Raw genomic sequence first — 14,436 nt, forward strand, 5'->3', positions numbered from 1 at the left:
AAAAATGGCTGTGGTTCCATTCAGCCCTTGGCCTCCCATCCAAGAGGAAGGAGATAGCTGCATTGTGTAAGAAGTCAGACAGGTGAATCGAGGTTGTGAAAGATCAAATTTCTTATGCGTACCAAGGGGCAGATGAAAAGTTCAATAGCTGATAGTGAAGAGCTGACAAGAGCAATTGTTTTCAGGCAGGAAAAGAGAATTTATTTCCAGGTAGTTTTTTCAGTGAGTCTGGCAACAGCTGGGCAATGATTTAAACCTGCTAGGATTCTGACTTTAAGCTTAAAAATACATTTGCATATGCCAGCATTAGAAATGGAATCTCAAACTGCTGCCAACTTAGACAACCAAAAGGAAATAGAGATCTAAACGGTTCAAAAGCTAAGCCTCGGGAGGTTCTGTTGCTTGGCAGCTGTGTAAACAGAGCTAAACCCCATGCTTCTCCTCTCTTAGATGCTTGGTTCTAAGCAGGACCACACCATCTCATGACCATATGGGCAGGGATGGAAATGAAGGGGACGGGTCTCATTGTTGGGTTCGAGAAAAGTCGAACATTTTCCTTTCTGTGTGGATGTGTGTGGAGTAAGAAATGGGAAGGAGATGCAGGGGTAACTGAGAAGACACACCAGCTGGTGAAATGACTTTTGTTTTTCCCTAACTGGGTGTCTGTGGTTTTTCCTCATGTTTTCTTCCTTTCTTCCTCTCTCCGTTCTTTCTTCCTTGAAACTTAGGACTGTGAGGCAATTTTATGATGGAGCAGCAGGAGTGACCCTCCGTGTACTTAACTTCTTAACCAGAGAAGGAATCATTTCTCGATTCCCCTATTCTGTCCTCTGGGGGAAGTGGGTAAAATAGGACAGGATGCCCACCTGGGACAGCTTGACGTATAATCCCTATGTTCAACAGAAAAACTGAGAGGAATTTTACTAGTTAGACTGAATGACCACATTTAGTTGTTTAAAAAAAATTTTTTCCTTTGAGTCACATCTCTTTAACCACATCTTCTGTTTTATAATCCATTTAGGTTGAGAAGCATACTGTACCTTTAATGCATTTCTCACTGTAACTTTTTACTGCTTATTTTTATTGAGGTATAATTGACATACATTATGTTAGTTTCAGGTGTACGACAAAATGATTTGCTATTTGTAGATATTATGAAATGTGTACAATTTCACAATATGAAATTTTGTGATATTCATCACAGTAAATCTAGTTTAACATCTGTCACCATACATAGTTAACATCATTTTTTTCTTGGGTTGAGAACTTTTAAGATCTCCTTTCTTAACAACTTTGAAAGTATTGGTAACCATAGTCACAATGCTGTTCATTACATCCCCCTGATTTGTTTTCTCGCTGGAAGTTTGTACCTTTACTCACTTCACTCATCCCTCATCCCCAGCTCTGGCAACCATTAGTCTGTTCTCTTTCTGTAAGCTTGATTTGGGCTCTTTTTTTTGGGGGGGGGGTTAAAGTTTTAATTTTTTGTTCTGGCCATGCAGCATGGCTTATGGGATCTTTAGTTCCCCAACCAGGGATTGAACTATCGCCCCCAGCAGTGAGAGCACTGAGTCCTAACCGCTGGACTCACCAGGGAATTCCTCCCTCTCCCAATTTTTTTAGATTTAGATCATTTGCAGTGAACTTTGAGTGATGATTTTAGTTATTGAATTAATGTAGAATTAATGATGGGGTAAAGAGTTCGCAGGGTAAAAAATAGTAATACTATTAATAATAGTAGAAAAAGAGGAGGAGGAATAAGAAGAGAAACAACTTTTCTTGCATGTTTAATATTTGCCAGGTATAGTTTTAAGCTCTTATATTCAGTTACTTGAAAGGTAAGGATGGCAGTTTACTGAGCTGAAAGATGGACTGGAATCCAAGTTGTGAGAACAGAGGTTATCGGGAGGCTAGATGGAGATGTCATAGTGAAATAAGGGGATAAAGGCTGAATCAGGAGACAAGAGAGAAATCGGAAGGAGGGAGTTGAAATTTGGAAAAGTTACAGACGTTGGGAATTGGGGTATGGAATCCAGAGTGAAAACAGAGTAGCTGATTTGAACTTTGAGGTGTCTGTTGTCAGGTAGGAGCAATTTGGCGGATGAGAAAAGAAATACAAGAGATGAAGTGGAGTTACATCCAGTGATAGTAAAACTGGAGACTCTACAGCAGACCAAGCACTAAGATGCAGAGGAGGTAGGAAGATGAATCGAGCAAATGCAAATGAGAGAATGTGGGCGAAAGGAATGTCACTGATGGAAAGCAAATGTAGAACATGGGCTTTACTAGGAGGAGAGCTGGGGCACATTGTAAACAGCACATCAGCTGACCCCGCATGGATGGAGCTGCGGAGGGACTGCCGTGAGTGTTTCTAAACCAGGATAGAGCTGCGCTGTAGCTGGCTGGTGGGCAGGAGAGTAGGGGGATGATGAGACTAGAAGGAGACATACACCTTGGGGTGGGTTTGATTTATCTACTTGACTCCTTGCCCTTTGTACGTGAAAGAAACTGGCTTTTCTATGTGTGTGAAGTAAGTGAGCAATGATTAGCAGCAGGTAGCTCCGACTCTTATTTTCTTAAACTGAGAGCATCAAAATCGCCTATGCAGGGACTGCATTAGCCCCACGAAGCTCTATAACTCATGTCCCCTGTGCCTTGCTCCTCAATTGGCTTTGTTTAATGTGCAGGGAGTTTTAGTGGAGCAGACTGGCAAGCCCTCCGGGAAAGCCTATGAGGTTCATTGCTGACACTGCATTTCGTGCCACTATTTAAGCCATTTCACTCTGTGTAAAGGTCCATTCATTACTGTGTACTTTCCAAAGCCTCAATGAGGTGTTCTCTTGAGATTTCTTATTCTCCCAGGGGTCAGGGCTAAGTGTCTAGTTTGGAACAGATCCAAAAATCTCTAAGTGGAAGGTATTCTATCTCTGTCTTTTGACACTATGCTTCTCCTGCCTTTAAAAAGTGAAGTGTTATTGGAAACATCACTATGTAGTATAATAGTATGCTACATACTATACTATAAGAGTATACCATGTAGTATGCAGTATAATTCTTTTAAAATTCCCTTGGTGTTTTTGTTGTTATACTTTTTAAATATTGGCTTTGTGGCTCGTAACAGCAACTTAACTGACCACCACTGTCAGACAAATTTATCAGTTTTAAGAAGACCATTGCCCTTTGCAGAAATGTACTGAGAATACAGTTTATATCCCACTATTGAATGAAGTCCTTCTCAAGAAAATCACAACAAATACAGAATGTTCCTATTACATGGTTTGCTCCATTAATGACCGTGATATATAACTGAAGTCACGCTGATGCTTTTGACAGACTGGGAAAGGCAGAGAAAAGGGAATGTGGAGAGAGGGAGACCTTAGGGTGTTTCTGAGACGTTTCCACTGGCTGTTTTCAGCATAGGATGACACAACTATTGCTTTAACAGTAGTTTTTCTGATAAGACATTTCAGTTTTGACAGCAGAAAAGTAACAAAATTGTAAATCGCATTGGCCCCCATTGAGGAAGAATATATGTAAATTCTCAGATAGCTTCTGGTAGTAGGTTCTCATTTTCTCTTGTCAGGATTTTTGGTGTTGAAAATTATTGGCACACAGTATTTTAGTGGTAACTGTTACTTTTATCAGTTCTATGGCTTTTCTTGGGGAAAAAAAATCAGCTCTAACTGCTTGAGTCCATGTTCTTCCATGTCGGCCATCAGTTTGGAACCAGAAAGACCTTCTTCCTTCAGGCAAAATGTTTCCTGCTTACTGGCATCAATCACTGCTTCGTTTCCTCAGGTTATATACCTGTCCTTCACTACCTCCTGGAGTTTGCTCAAACTCATGTCCGCTGAGTCAGTGATGACATCCAACCATCTCATCCTCTGTTGCCCCCTTCTTCTCTCGCCCTAAATCTTTCCCAACATCAGGGTCTTTTCCAATGAGTGGGTTTTTCACATCAGGTGGCCAAACTATTGGAGCTTCAGCTTCAGCATCAGTCCTTCTAATGAATATTTAGGGTTGATTTCCTTTAGGATTGACTGGTTTGATATCCTTGCTGTCCAAGGGACTCTCAAGAGTCTTCTCCAGTACCACAATTTGAAAGCATCAGTTCTTCGACACTCAGCCTTCTTTATGGTCCGGCTCTCACACCCATACATGACTACTGGAAAAACCATAGCTTTGACTATACAGATTTTTGTTGGCAAAGTAATGTCTCTGCTTTTTAATATGCTGTCAAAGTTTGTCATAGATTTTCTTCCAAGGAGCAAGCATCTTTTAATTTCAAGGGATAAGAATAGGCATAAGCAAATTTGTATTTTGTTTTTGTCACTTTTCTTTTTCATACACCTGTTGATTTCCCAACCCTTATTATACCTAGTGAACCCACTTTTCTGTTTTTTCAAGTCTTTGTCACTTGCCTCCACAGGTCTGTTCTTACTGACTAAAGTTTGTATTTCTTGACTTGAATTCATCTGCACCTTTCATGCACAGCCTGCTTGTTCTCTCTTTTGCAGGTCTTTGCAGATCTCTGTCTCCCCTTCCTGTGCTAGTCCCTGACCTCATTCCATATCCAGTTCAAATTCCACTACTCAAAGCTCACCTCATCTACTCCACCAGATCTGTATCTTGTTCAGCATCCCCTCTGAACTTGTACATTGGCGATCAGCAGAGTGGAGTTCAGAGCATGGACATGCTTAAACTGAGGTCCTTCTGTGTATGGACTTTAACTTGAACTCGGGCAAACTCCAAGAGATAGTGAGGAACAGGGAGGCCTGGCATGCTGCAGTCTCAAAGAGTCAGACATGAGTTAGCAACTGAACAACAACAACAGATGTGTGGGCTATACAGGGTTAGATCTTGCTGAATCTCCTTTATCTGAATTGTGAAAAAGGCACTCATAATAATATTGGTCTCCTTGGATGGTTGTGATTAAATGTGAAAATACATGTAAAGTGTTTGGCAGTCAGTGATCAGTGAGCCAAGCTCTCAGGGAGCATTTCCAGCCACACCACATGCTCACAGAGTTGAGATGTGCAGTCCTTGAAGGAAAGAATCTGGCTCTGCAGAGAATGCCTAGCACAGGTTAACTATTCAACAAGCATGTGTTGAAAAATGGAGAGCATGGTCGTGAATAGCAGAGATTGATTATCATGATGATGTTTGTTGTTATTTCCGCAAATCTTTGCCATTACATTATAAGCAAAAATGTGTGTGGTAGGACAGTAGGAACACAGTACACTTCCCAGAGTGTGTTTCATCTGAAAGTGCCTAAGGGTGACTGCAGATTCTTGATTACCTTCTAAAGACAGCGACAGGAATTTCCAGGATTTTTCATTGCTTGTGTTTTATATGTACATATAATACACATACATGTATATATATAAATATATATGTGTGTGTATACATATATACATAAAGTTTATTTATTTACTTTTGACTGTGTTGGGCTTTCTTGGCATGGGCTTTTCTTAAGTTGCTAGGAACGTGGGCTACTGTCTAGCTATTGTATGCAGGTTTCTCATTGGAGTGGCTTCTCTTGTTGCAGAGCACAGGCCCTTGAGCACGCAGGCTTCAATAGTTGCAGTGTGTGGGTTCTGTAGTTGCAGCTCCCCGGCTCTAGAGCACAGGCTCAGCAGTTGTGGTGCGTGACAAAGGTGTGCCTAGGCATGTGGGATCTTCCTGGATCAGGCAGATTCTTTACCACTGAGCCACCAGGGAAGCCCCACTTTGTATCCTTTAGGGTGTTTTTTTTTTCTATCCCTTGGTTTGTCATCTACTTAGAGATACGCTATATGTGGGTGTGTGTATATATATGTGTATACACACACACACACACACACACACACATATATATTCATCATAGTTGCATACAAGTAATATGCAAATAGATACTTGTGACACTTATGATTAGTTTTTAAAAAATTTATTTTAGGAATTTGGGTCAGAGAAGGGTTCTTCATTTCTTGGTGCTTCCATTTTCTTAGTTTCCAATTGGGAGCAGAAAAGGGACAAATATAAATGATGGATAATTGGTGACAGTCTTCTCCAAATTCATTTTCTTTGAAATTTCTGGCACCGTCACCACTAGGATCATCCTCACTGTTAACATGAAAACTCTTGTTCAGATCAGTTTTCCCAGGAACTTGTCATAGTGTTATCTCCTAATTCATGTGTTCACAAACATTTTTTGCTGTGAAAAGGAAAAGTGCCAGCATAAGCAGAATTGCATTCAGGATGCAAATGAAAGTTTTGTAGAAATGGGGTTGTATTGGAGATGAAATTAATTGTGACAGTTCAGGAGGAGTTTTATGGGACAAGAAGATTAACATGTTAGGTCTTCAGTGGCTGTCTTCCCTGATGCATATAATATTAGGCAAAATGAAATCTCCACGTGCCCAAGCTTGGTGGAGGAATGTTTATTGAGTGCGTAGAAATTTGAGCAAGGCATGTCTCTAAGAGTTTATGACAGCCCATTTTCTTTTCTCAGTGAGAGGATGAATTGGTCCATTATCATCTAAATTGGAAGTCATGATGATGGTTCTTCTTTGATTCTCTTGTTGTTTACTTTTTGTTTACTTGTTAAGAAACTTGTAAGGAAAATGTGTTATTCTGAATTAAGTTGATATTGCAGAATAGCCCATAACGTTGTATTTTTTCAAATGTTTATGTGCACATGAAAAGGGAAGATTTTATATAGGGGGCGATCAGATCTAACTTAATTTATTTGACTTTTCAACAGAGGGTAAGGTATACGATCTGTTACTACCCAGAAGTTCTGTTTTCAAGTTTGATTGCCTTTTGAATGATTTCTGCAGTGGTAATACAGAAAAGTTATTTGTGTTTATTCACTTTTTTTCTTCTTTTGTTTCAAGGAAACCAACATGTCTGACAAAAGTGACTTAAAAGCTGAGCTGGAGCGCAAAAAACAGCGCTTAGCGCAGATAAGAGAAGAGAAGAAACGGAAGGAAGAGGAGAGAAAAAAGAAAGAGGTGAGTCCTGGGCTCTGTGGTATCCTCAGGGAAAAGGAGAACCACTCAGTGGGTAAAGAGGACCCTGTGAAAGAATGCATTTACAGTACCTGCATAAAATGAGTGATATTTACATACTTAGAACAGTAAGGTCATTGCTATCTGTTGTGTACTGGTCAGGCACCACATAAATGGTCAATAGCATTTGGTCCAGAGGCCCCCAAACCCCAGGTTTACCCCAGACTTGAACAGAACCCTGAAAGGGATCTGCGATATCTCTACTGTTAGAAATTCCTTCATCTTTCCGGGTCTCAGTTCCCTGTGCTTAACAGGGAAATAGTAGTGTGTTTATTTTGTCCAGTCATGAGGATTAAAAAAGTTGATGTTACAAAGCACTTAGCAATACCTGGGATATGTTGTTGTTCAGTCATCCAGTCATGTCCGACCCTTTGCGACCCCATGGACTGCAGCACGCCAGGCCTCCTCGTCCCTCAACATCTCCTGAATTGTGCCCAAGTTCATGTCCATTGCATCGGTGATGCCATCCAGCCATCTCATCCTCTGACGTCTTCTTAGTAACTCTGTCCCAGTAACCTGGGACGTAGCTACTACTTAATAAGTGTTAGTGTCGAGCAAAGGCTTTTGAAAAAAACTACCCAAGCTGAACATTTTAGGAGGAAAATAGAAAATGATACCAGTGGATTACCATTATTTCCTCAGTGTATGTATTTTTCTGGGTAAATAAGTATGCTGGGACTGGTAAAGGGAAGGAAAGCTGCATTTTTCTCCTTTGATGAGAGAGTAGATAGTATAGTAGATCCTGCTGTATGATATGTTACATCTAGAAGAGATTTTAGTGACATTCTATTCAGGCCCCTCTTTATGCCAACAAAGCAACAGAAGCCCAGAGGTGAAGTGGAGCTTTTCTGCCTGTCAGACCTGGATACAGAACTCTTTTTTTTTTTTTTTTTATTAAATCTTTAGACTGTTTAATAAGCATACTATAATATAAAATCCATCCTTTCTAAATATTTTCTTAATTTCTTTCACTATTATTTCTAAAGAAATTGTGATGTATGTTCTTTTCCTGTTGTATTGTAAAATATTTTTAAAACTCTTTTATTGAAGTATAGTTGATTTATAATGTTTGCCAGTCTCTGCTGTACAGCAAAGTGGCTCAGCTATACACATATATGCATTCTTTTTTATATTCTTTTTTATTATGGTTTATCACAGGATTTGCAATATAGTTCCCTGTGCTAATTATTAGGATCTTGTTTATCCATTCTAAATACAATCATTTGCATCTACCGATCCCAAACTCCCAGTCCATTCCTCTCCCTCCCGCTCTCGCCCTTGGCAGCCACAAGTCTGATTTCTATGTCTGTGAATTTGTTTCTGTTTTGTAGACAGGTTCATTTGTGCCATATTTTAGATTCCACATGTAAGTGGTATCATATGACATTTGTCTTTCTCTTTCTGACTTATTTCACTGAGTGTGATCATCTCGAGGACCATACATGTTGCTGCAAATGGCATCATTTCATTCTTTTTAATGATGGAGTAGTAGTCCATGGTATATATGTATCACATCTTCTTTATTCATTGGTCTGCTGATGGATGTTTAGGTTGTGTCCACGTCTTGGCTATTTGAATAGTGCTGCTCTGAACATAGGGCTGCACGTATCTTTTTGAATTATAGTTTTGTCCAGATAGTTTCCTGGGAGTGGGATTGCTGGTTCATATGGTAAATTCTATTTTTAGTTTTCTGGGGAACCTCCATATTGTTTTCCATGGTGGCTGCACCTACTTACATTTCCACCAACAGTGTAGGAATGGAATCCGGGACTCTTAGTTCCCAATGTAATGCCTTTCTGCTGTATCATGTGTTTTTCCTATTATCTCAATCCAACAAATAGTTTATTTTTAATTCTCTGATTTGTTGTGGCAGTGTAGAAATAGCCCACATCTTGTACAAAACCCAGATGCCACATATATTTTTGGTAGTTTTCTAAGAGGGAAACTTTGTATAGTGTGGTATTTTTATGTGTATAGAAATCAGACCTGCTTCCCTACTTTTATTTTAAGGGAAAAAGGGAAGTATTTTGAAGACTTAAAAGCTAAGTGCTGTTTCACACTATAAGCCTGGGAGACCAAGGCAAAAAAAAATTTTAACAATTATTTTCCAGCAAAGTAAAACATAATTGTGTTGCACTCTGACCTCCTGGCACCTTGCTTCTCTTGGTACCATTATGCTTTGATTGATGCCATAGTTTATTTGTCCTTGACAGTGAGCATAATGTTTTGCCTTTGGAGATCTCTGCTGTTATATATGCAGTCTTGAGTGAAGTAGAGGTGAGAACTGACAAGGAATGGCTATTCATTTCCATGTGAAGCCAAAAAAAGCATTAAGTTATTATGCTCCCTTTCCTTCAAATGTCAACACTTATTGTAGTTTTAAAGCACCTGTTATCCTTTACTAATAATCGGTTTCCTTTTAAACTGACATCCTAATATCCAACTTGAATTCCATAGAATTACCACAAAATGCCAAGTGATATGGGAAATCTGGCTCCAAATTATGCTGTCTGCTTCATCCTTGTCATTTCACACATTTAGAGGGAGGAAATTACAGGCAAACAAGACTGATGGAAACAGGCCACCCTTTCTGTTTCTATACCACGTAGCTTTGCCTGATGGGGATTTAGCTTTTATTCAACAGACAGAGCCTTGGCGGGTTGGGGACAGCAGGTTGGGGGGCGCTGTGCATAACACCTGGACTTGGGGCCTTCCCGGGCCTCCACCTCCTTTTGGAATTAAAGTTTTACATAGTCTTAGTTTCCTTGTTGCTAAACTGACAGGGTGGTTGAAACCTGACTGTACTGCATGGTAGGTGCATATGTTAGTCACTCAGTCGTGTCCAACTCTTGGTGACACCACGGATTGTAGCCTGCCAGCCTCCTCTGTCCATTGGATTTTTCAGGCAAGAATTCTAGAGTGGGTTGCCATTTCCTCCTCCAGGGGATCTTCTCGACCCAGGGATTGAACCTGCATCTCCTGTGTCTCCTGCATTGGCAGGTGGATTCTTTACCTGGTGAGCCATCAGGGAAGTCCTATGGCAATAGAGTCCCAGTCTCCCCTCCCTAGAGTTTCTGGTTTGAAGTATCTAAATGGGGTCAGATTTGGGGATCATTGAACTGTATCATCCTGAAGGTCTGTCCTGGCTTTCAGCCCTGACCCTTCAAGTCCATCTCCCCTGCAAAAGATCTTTCCTTGGGTAGATTCTGATGACTTGGTTTGTTCTGAGAGTCCACTGTTGTGTTAATAAGATGGAAATGGCAGCCCACTCCAGTACTCTTGCCTGGAGGGTCCCATGGACAGGGGAGCCTGGTGGGCTGCAGTCCATGGGGTCGCTAGAGTTGGACACGACTGAGCGACTTCACTTTCACTTTTCACTTTCATGCATTGGAGAAAGAAGTGGCAACCCACTCCAGTATTCTTGCCTGGAGAATCCCAGGAATGGGGGAGCCTGGTGGGCTGCCGTCTATGGGGTCGCACAGAGTCGGACACGACTGAAGTGACTTAGCAGCAGCAGTAGGCAGTAGAACTCTGGGTTAACACAGAGGCTTTCAAGCTTCACGTGGCTGGGAATCCTGGCTCTGCCCTTTGCAGGATGGCCTTGAACAGGTCTGGGACCCCTCTGCACTTGGTTTCCTCTCTGTAAAATGGAGAGGAGAGTGGGTCCTTCCTCGGAGTTCTGTGAGGATCCAAGGAGGTGATGCAGAACTGTGAAGACACAGAGGATCTGCTTTGGTAAGAAACGGCTGAGACTCTGCTCCTGAAATGGCCCTCACATGGGGCCAGTAGAACCTGCAGACATTCATCAGCATCAATGCTGGGGACTCCATTTTTCAAAAACGCCCATTGTTGGCAGAGTCTTATAATCCAAGCCCCCTAGTTTCCTGGGATGACAGCATTTTGTAGTTGAAAGAAACCTGGAAGTAATCTCTTCTGATCTTTCTTTTTCAAATGCTCTTCGGCCCCAGGGGCTGAGCCTCAGAAGTGATCCGATGTTATCTCCAGTCTCAGGAAGGACCCCCTCTTCCAGCCAGTTGTCCAAATCAGAAACCGGGGCCATGCTTTCAGCACCCCTTCCCCAGCTTCCACTGATCAGGGGTCCCAGACAGGCACAATGGCTCTCCCTGTTCCGTTTCATTTCCTTTCTCCCTAAATCCACATTCCAGCCAGCAAGGCTCGGCTTCTTACATTTCACCCCATGGGCCAGGCTCTCTTGACAGGAGTTCATGAATATTCTCCCCTTGGCTTCCGCTTCTCTGTTAACCACATGTCTTTCAGTTCTCAGCCTGGACTTCTCGTCCTCTAGAAAGCCTTCTCTAATACCTTTCTCTAACCCATGACTGAGTTAGTCCTATGCCCTATCCCTGACCTTACCAAATTATTTAGCACCATTTACCTATTCATGTGTTTTTTTTCTCCTCGCTGAGCACAAGCTTTGGCGGACAGGGTTGTATTTTTCATCACGGAGTCAATGTCCAGCACAGATCCTGCCACATAGTAGGTCTTCAAGAGAGGGGCACTTCCCTGATGGCTCAGATGGTAAAAGAATCTGCCTGCAATACAGAAGACCCAGGTTCAATTCCTGGGGAGGATCCCCTGGAGAAGAGAATGGCTCCCCATTCCAGTATTCTTGCCTGGAGAATTCCATCGAGAGAGGAGCCTGGTGGGCTACAGTCCATGGAATTGCAAAGAGTTGGACACAACTGAGTGACTAACATTTTCACTTTTCATAGAACTAAGGAGTGAGTGAATGAATGAACAGCTAACCCAGGTAGGGCAGGTCTGAGATGCTGGTCACAGACATTCTTTCCGAGCACCTGCATTTTTTTCCTGTGAATTTCCTTGGAAGCTTCAGATCCTGAGTCTGTGGGACGCTCCAGTTAAGGGTTGTTGTCATTGACTCTCGAGTTTAAGATTTTCTAGTTTTTGTCTTGTTTGTAGAGAGTTAGAAATAGCCTTAAGCTTATGTTGGAGAAGGAAATGGCAACCCACTCCAGTATTGTTGCCTGGAGAGTCCTGTGGACAGAGGAGCCTGGCAGGCTACAGTCCACGGGTTTGTGAAGAGTCGGACATGACTGAAGTGACTTAGCATGCATTAGGCTTATGTTTGTTTTTTTCAGCTTTACTTAGGCTTATATTTTGAATAAAACATGTTTAGAATAAAAAGGAAACAAAGTACTCTTTAATTGCTAATCTGAGTGTCGGTGTATTTGCCATGACTGAAAACTAGTGTGAATTGGGACCACCCAAGTTGATTGTCTCCACAGAACCCAGGAAACTGTGTTCAGGTATGAAATTACTGCTCTCTGTGCCTTTGGGTGTCAACTGCTTTCTTGGTTGTGGTATTATGGATGCAATCTGATTTTAAAATAATTACAGTGGCCACCATTTAAGATGCAGAGACAATTTCATGAAAAATTGGTTTTAAAGCAATGAGGTATGCTTAATGAGGCCACCCTGAAATTTTGTCCTGTCTTTGACCTTCTGCTGAGTTGCTGCAAGGTCAGATGAGATGGTTGGATGGCATCACTGACTCAATGCACATAATTTGGGCAAACTCCAGGAGATAGTGAGGGACAGGAAAGCCTGGCATGCTGCAGTCCATGGAGTTACAAAGAGTTGGACAAGACTTAGCAACTGAACAACGAACAGCAACAGGATCGACAGAGGTTTTCTGACCTGTCCTCGTGTGTTAACAACTCTGCAGTTGCCTTTGGAAAAATGACGAATCATTCAGCTGACAAATTTTCTTTCTTCAGGTCCCTTCTCTGGGTTGCAACTCTGATGACTCTCACAAACAGAAATACCATTTGCTGGGAGAGATATGGAGCATATTTTAAATTACTAGTATGCAAAAACTCCTTATTGGAGTCATTAAAATATATGAGGACTCTGTAGTATTTACATGGGAAATATCAAAGGTTTCATGATTAGGGAACTTGGTAAACTGTCTTGGATGAAGAAGCACATTGTTTAGTTTAAGGTGTTAATTGATAATAGTTAGGAACTGCCTTTATTTCCAATAAGCCCCAGTTAGCTAACTTTGCATTTTTCCTGGTCAACTTTGAGTGTCAGTAGCTTTCCTAAGCTTCTGTTATGTCTTGATGGACAATATATGTCATTTGTCATTGTAGTGTCTGTTTCGTTAAGAATTAAAAAGGCAGAAAGCAGAGAATGAGTTGTGGAGGCACCTTGTGTTGTGGGAGGGACACTTTGGAGATGGAGCTCTGGGTGCTACTTTTGCAGTGTCTGGCAATGCATGTTGACATGAGGCTTACTCTCTGGTATGTTTCTTATTCTTGTTTAGTTGCTAAGTCATGTCCAACTCTTTTGCAACCCCAGGGACTATAGCCTGCCAGGTTTCTCTGTCCATAGGCTTTCCCAGGGAGAAATACTGGTGTGGGTTGCCGTTCCTTCTCGAAGGGGTCTTCCCAAGCCAGGGATCAAACCCATGTTTCTTGCTTGGCAGTCAGATTCTTTACCACTGAGCCTCCAGGGAAGCCCACTCTCATATGTTTCTTGAATGCTGAATGATGAAAGTTAGAATGAATGAAAAAAAAAAAACAAACCAAATTCTGTGCCTTTCTGCCTAGGGCATACATGACAGAAAGTTATAGATAATATGCCTTAAGTTTATTCAAAAGGAAAAGATTAGATGGCTCTTCTTCTGTTTCATTCTATATGAGCTTCATTAGAACTCATGTTCATTATCATTGGCACCCTGTTGTCCTTAAATAAACTTTTGTTGAAAGAATGAAGAAAGGTTCAATTTTTTTTTTGCTATTGCTAGAATATGGAAATGGGTTTGTTATGAGTACTGGGTCACTGGGAGTTTAGATGATGCCTTCTCATGGTAGTGTGGTAAAGGAGCTTTCTGAATGGGGTGTAGCTGGTGGGAACTCTCCTGAATGGTGTATGATTCTTAGGTTTGATATCTGTAACGTAACAGTTACCAAAGGCAATTGTTTCATTCATTCAGCATTTTTAAACCGAGCATCGACTGTGTGGGAAGCCTTGATCTAGATGTGAGGATACAAATGTGAACAAAATAAACACATATCTATTCTCAGTGAAGTTGACAGTCCAGTCAGTTACGGCTTACCTCTTCACTGTAAAACCATGCTATGCCATATTGGCTTCCTGAGACGAATTTTGCCTATTTTTTTTAAATTTATGTTTCAGTAGTGACAGTGGTGATTCCCTTTTCTTTCATGTCCCCACTTTCCCATCAATCTTTCTTTTAAATTTATGATAGGTGAACATTGATATAGATCATCACTCTGCAAGGTCCTTTTTTAAAATCTTAGTTCTCTCTTTGCCTCTGGGCTTCCCAGGTGGTGCTAGTGGTAAAGAACCAGCTTGCCATTGCAGGAGACATAAGAGACAT

The 14,436-nt window shown here is 41.4% G+C and overlaps 1 protein-coding gene across 8 annotated transcripts in view; it reads left to right on the top strand.

The window, feature by feature from the left end:
* The window catches only part of DYNC1I1 (dynein cytoplasmic 1 intermediate chain 1), a 402,307-nt gene that overhangs the window by 61,808 nt on the left and 326,063 nt on the right, over positions 1-14,436 (top strand). For all 8 annotated transcript variants that reach the window (XM_081531541.1, XM_081531539.1, XM_081531543.1 and 5 more), the window contains one exon: positions 6,876-6,992. In XM_081531541.1, the coding sequence (XP_081387667.1) occupies positions 6,885-6,992 (108 nt within the window). In that variant the 5' untranslated portion in view covers positions 6,876-6,884. The remainder of the gene's footprint in view (positions 1-6,875; positions 6,993-14,436) is intronic.

The sequence above is a fragment of the Giraffa tippelskirchi genome, chromosome 10, assembly GCF_054371585.1.
Source record: "Giraffa tippelskirchi isolate mGirTip1 chromosome 10, T2T-mGirTip1v1.2.pri, whole genome shotgun sequence".
NCBI lineage: Eukaryota > Metazoa > Chordata > Mammalia > Artiodactyla > Giraffidae > Giraffa > Giraffa tippelskirchi.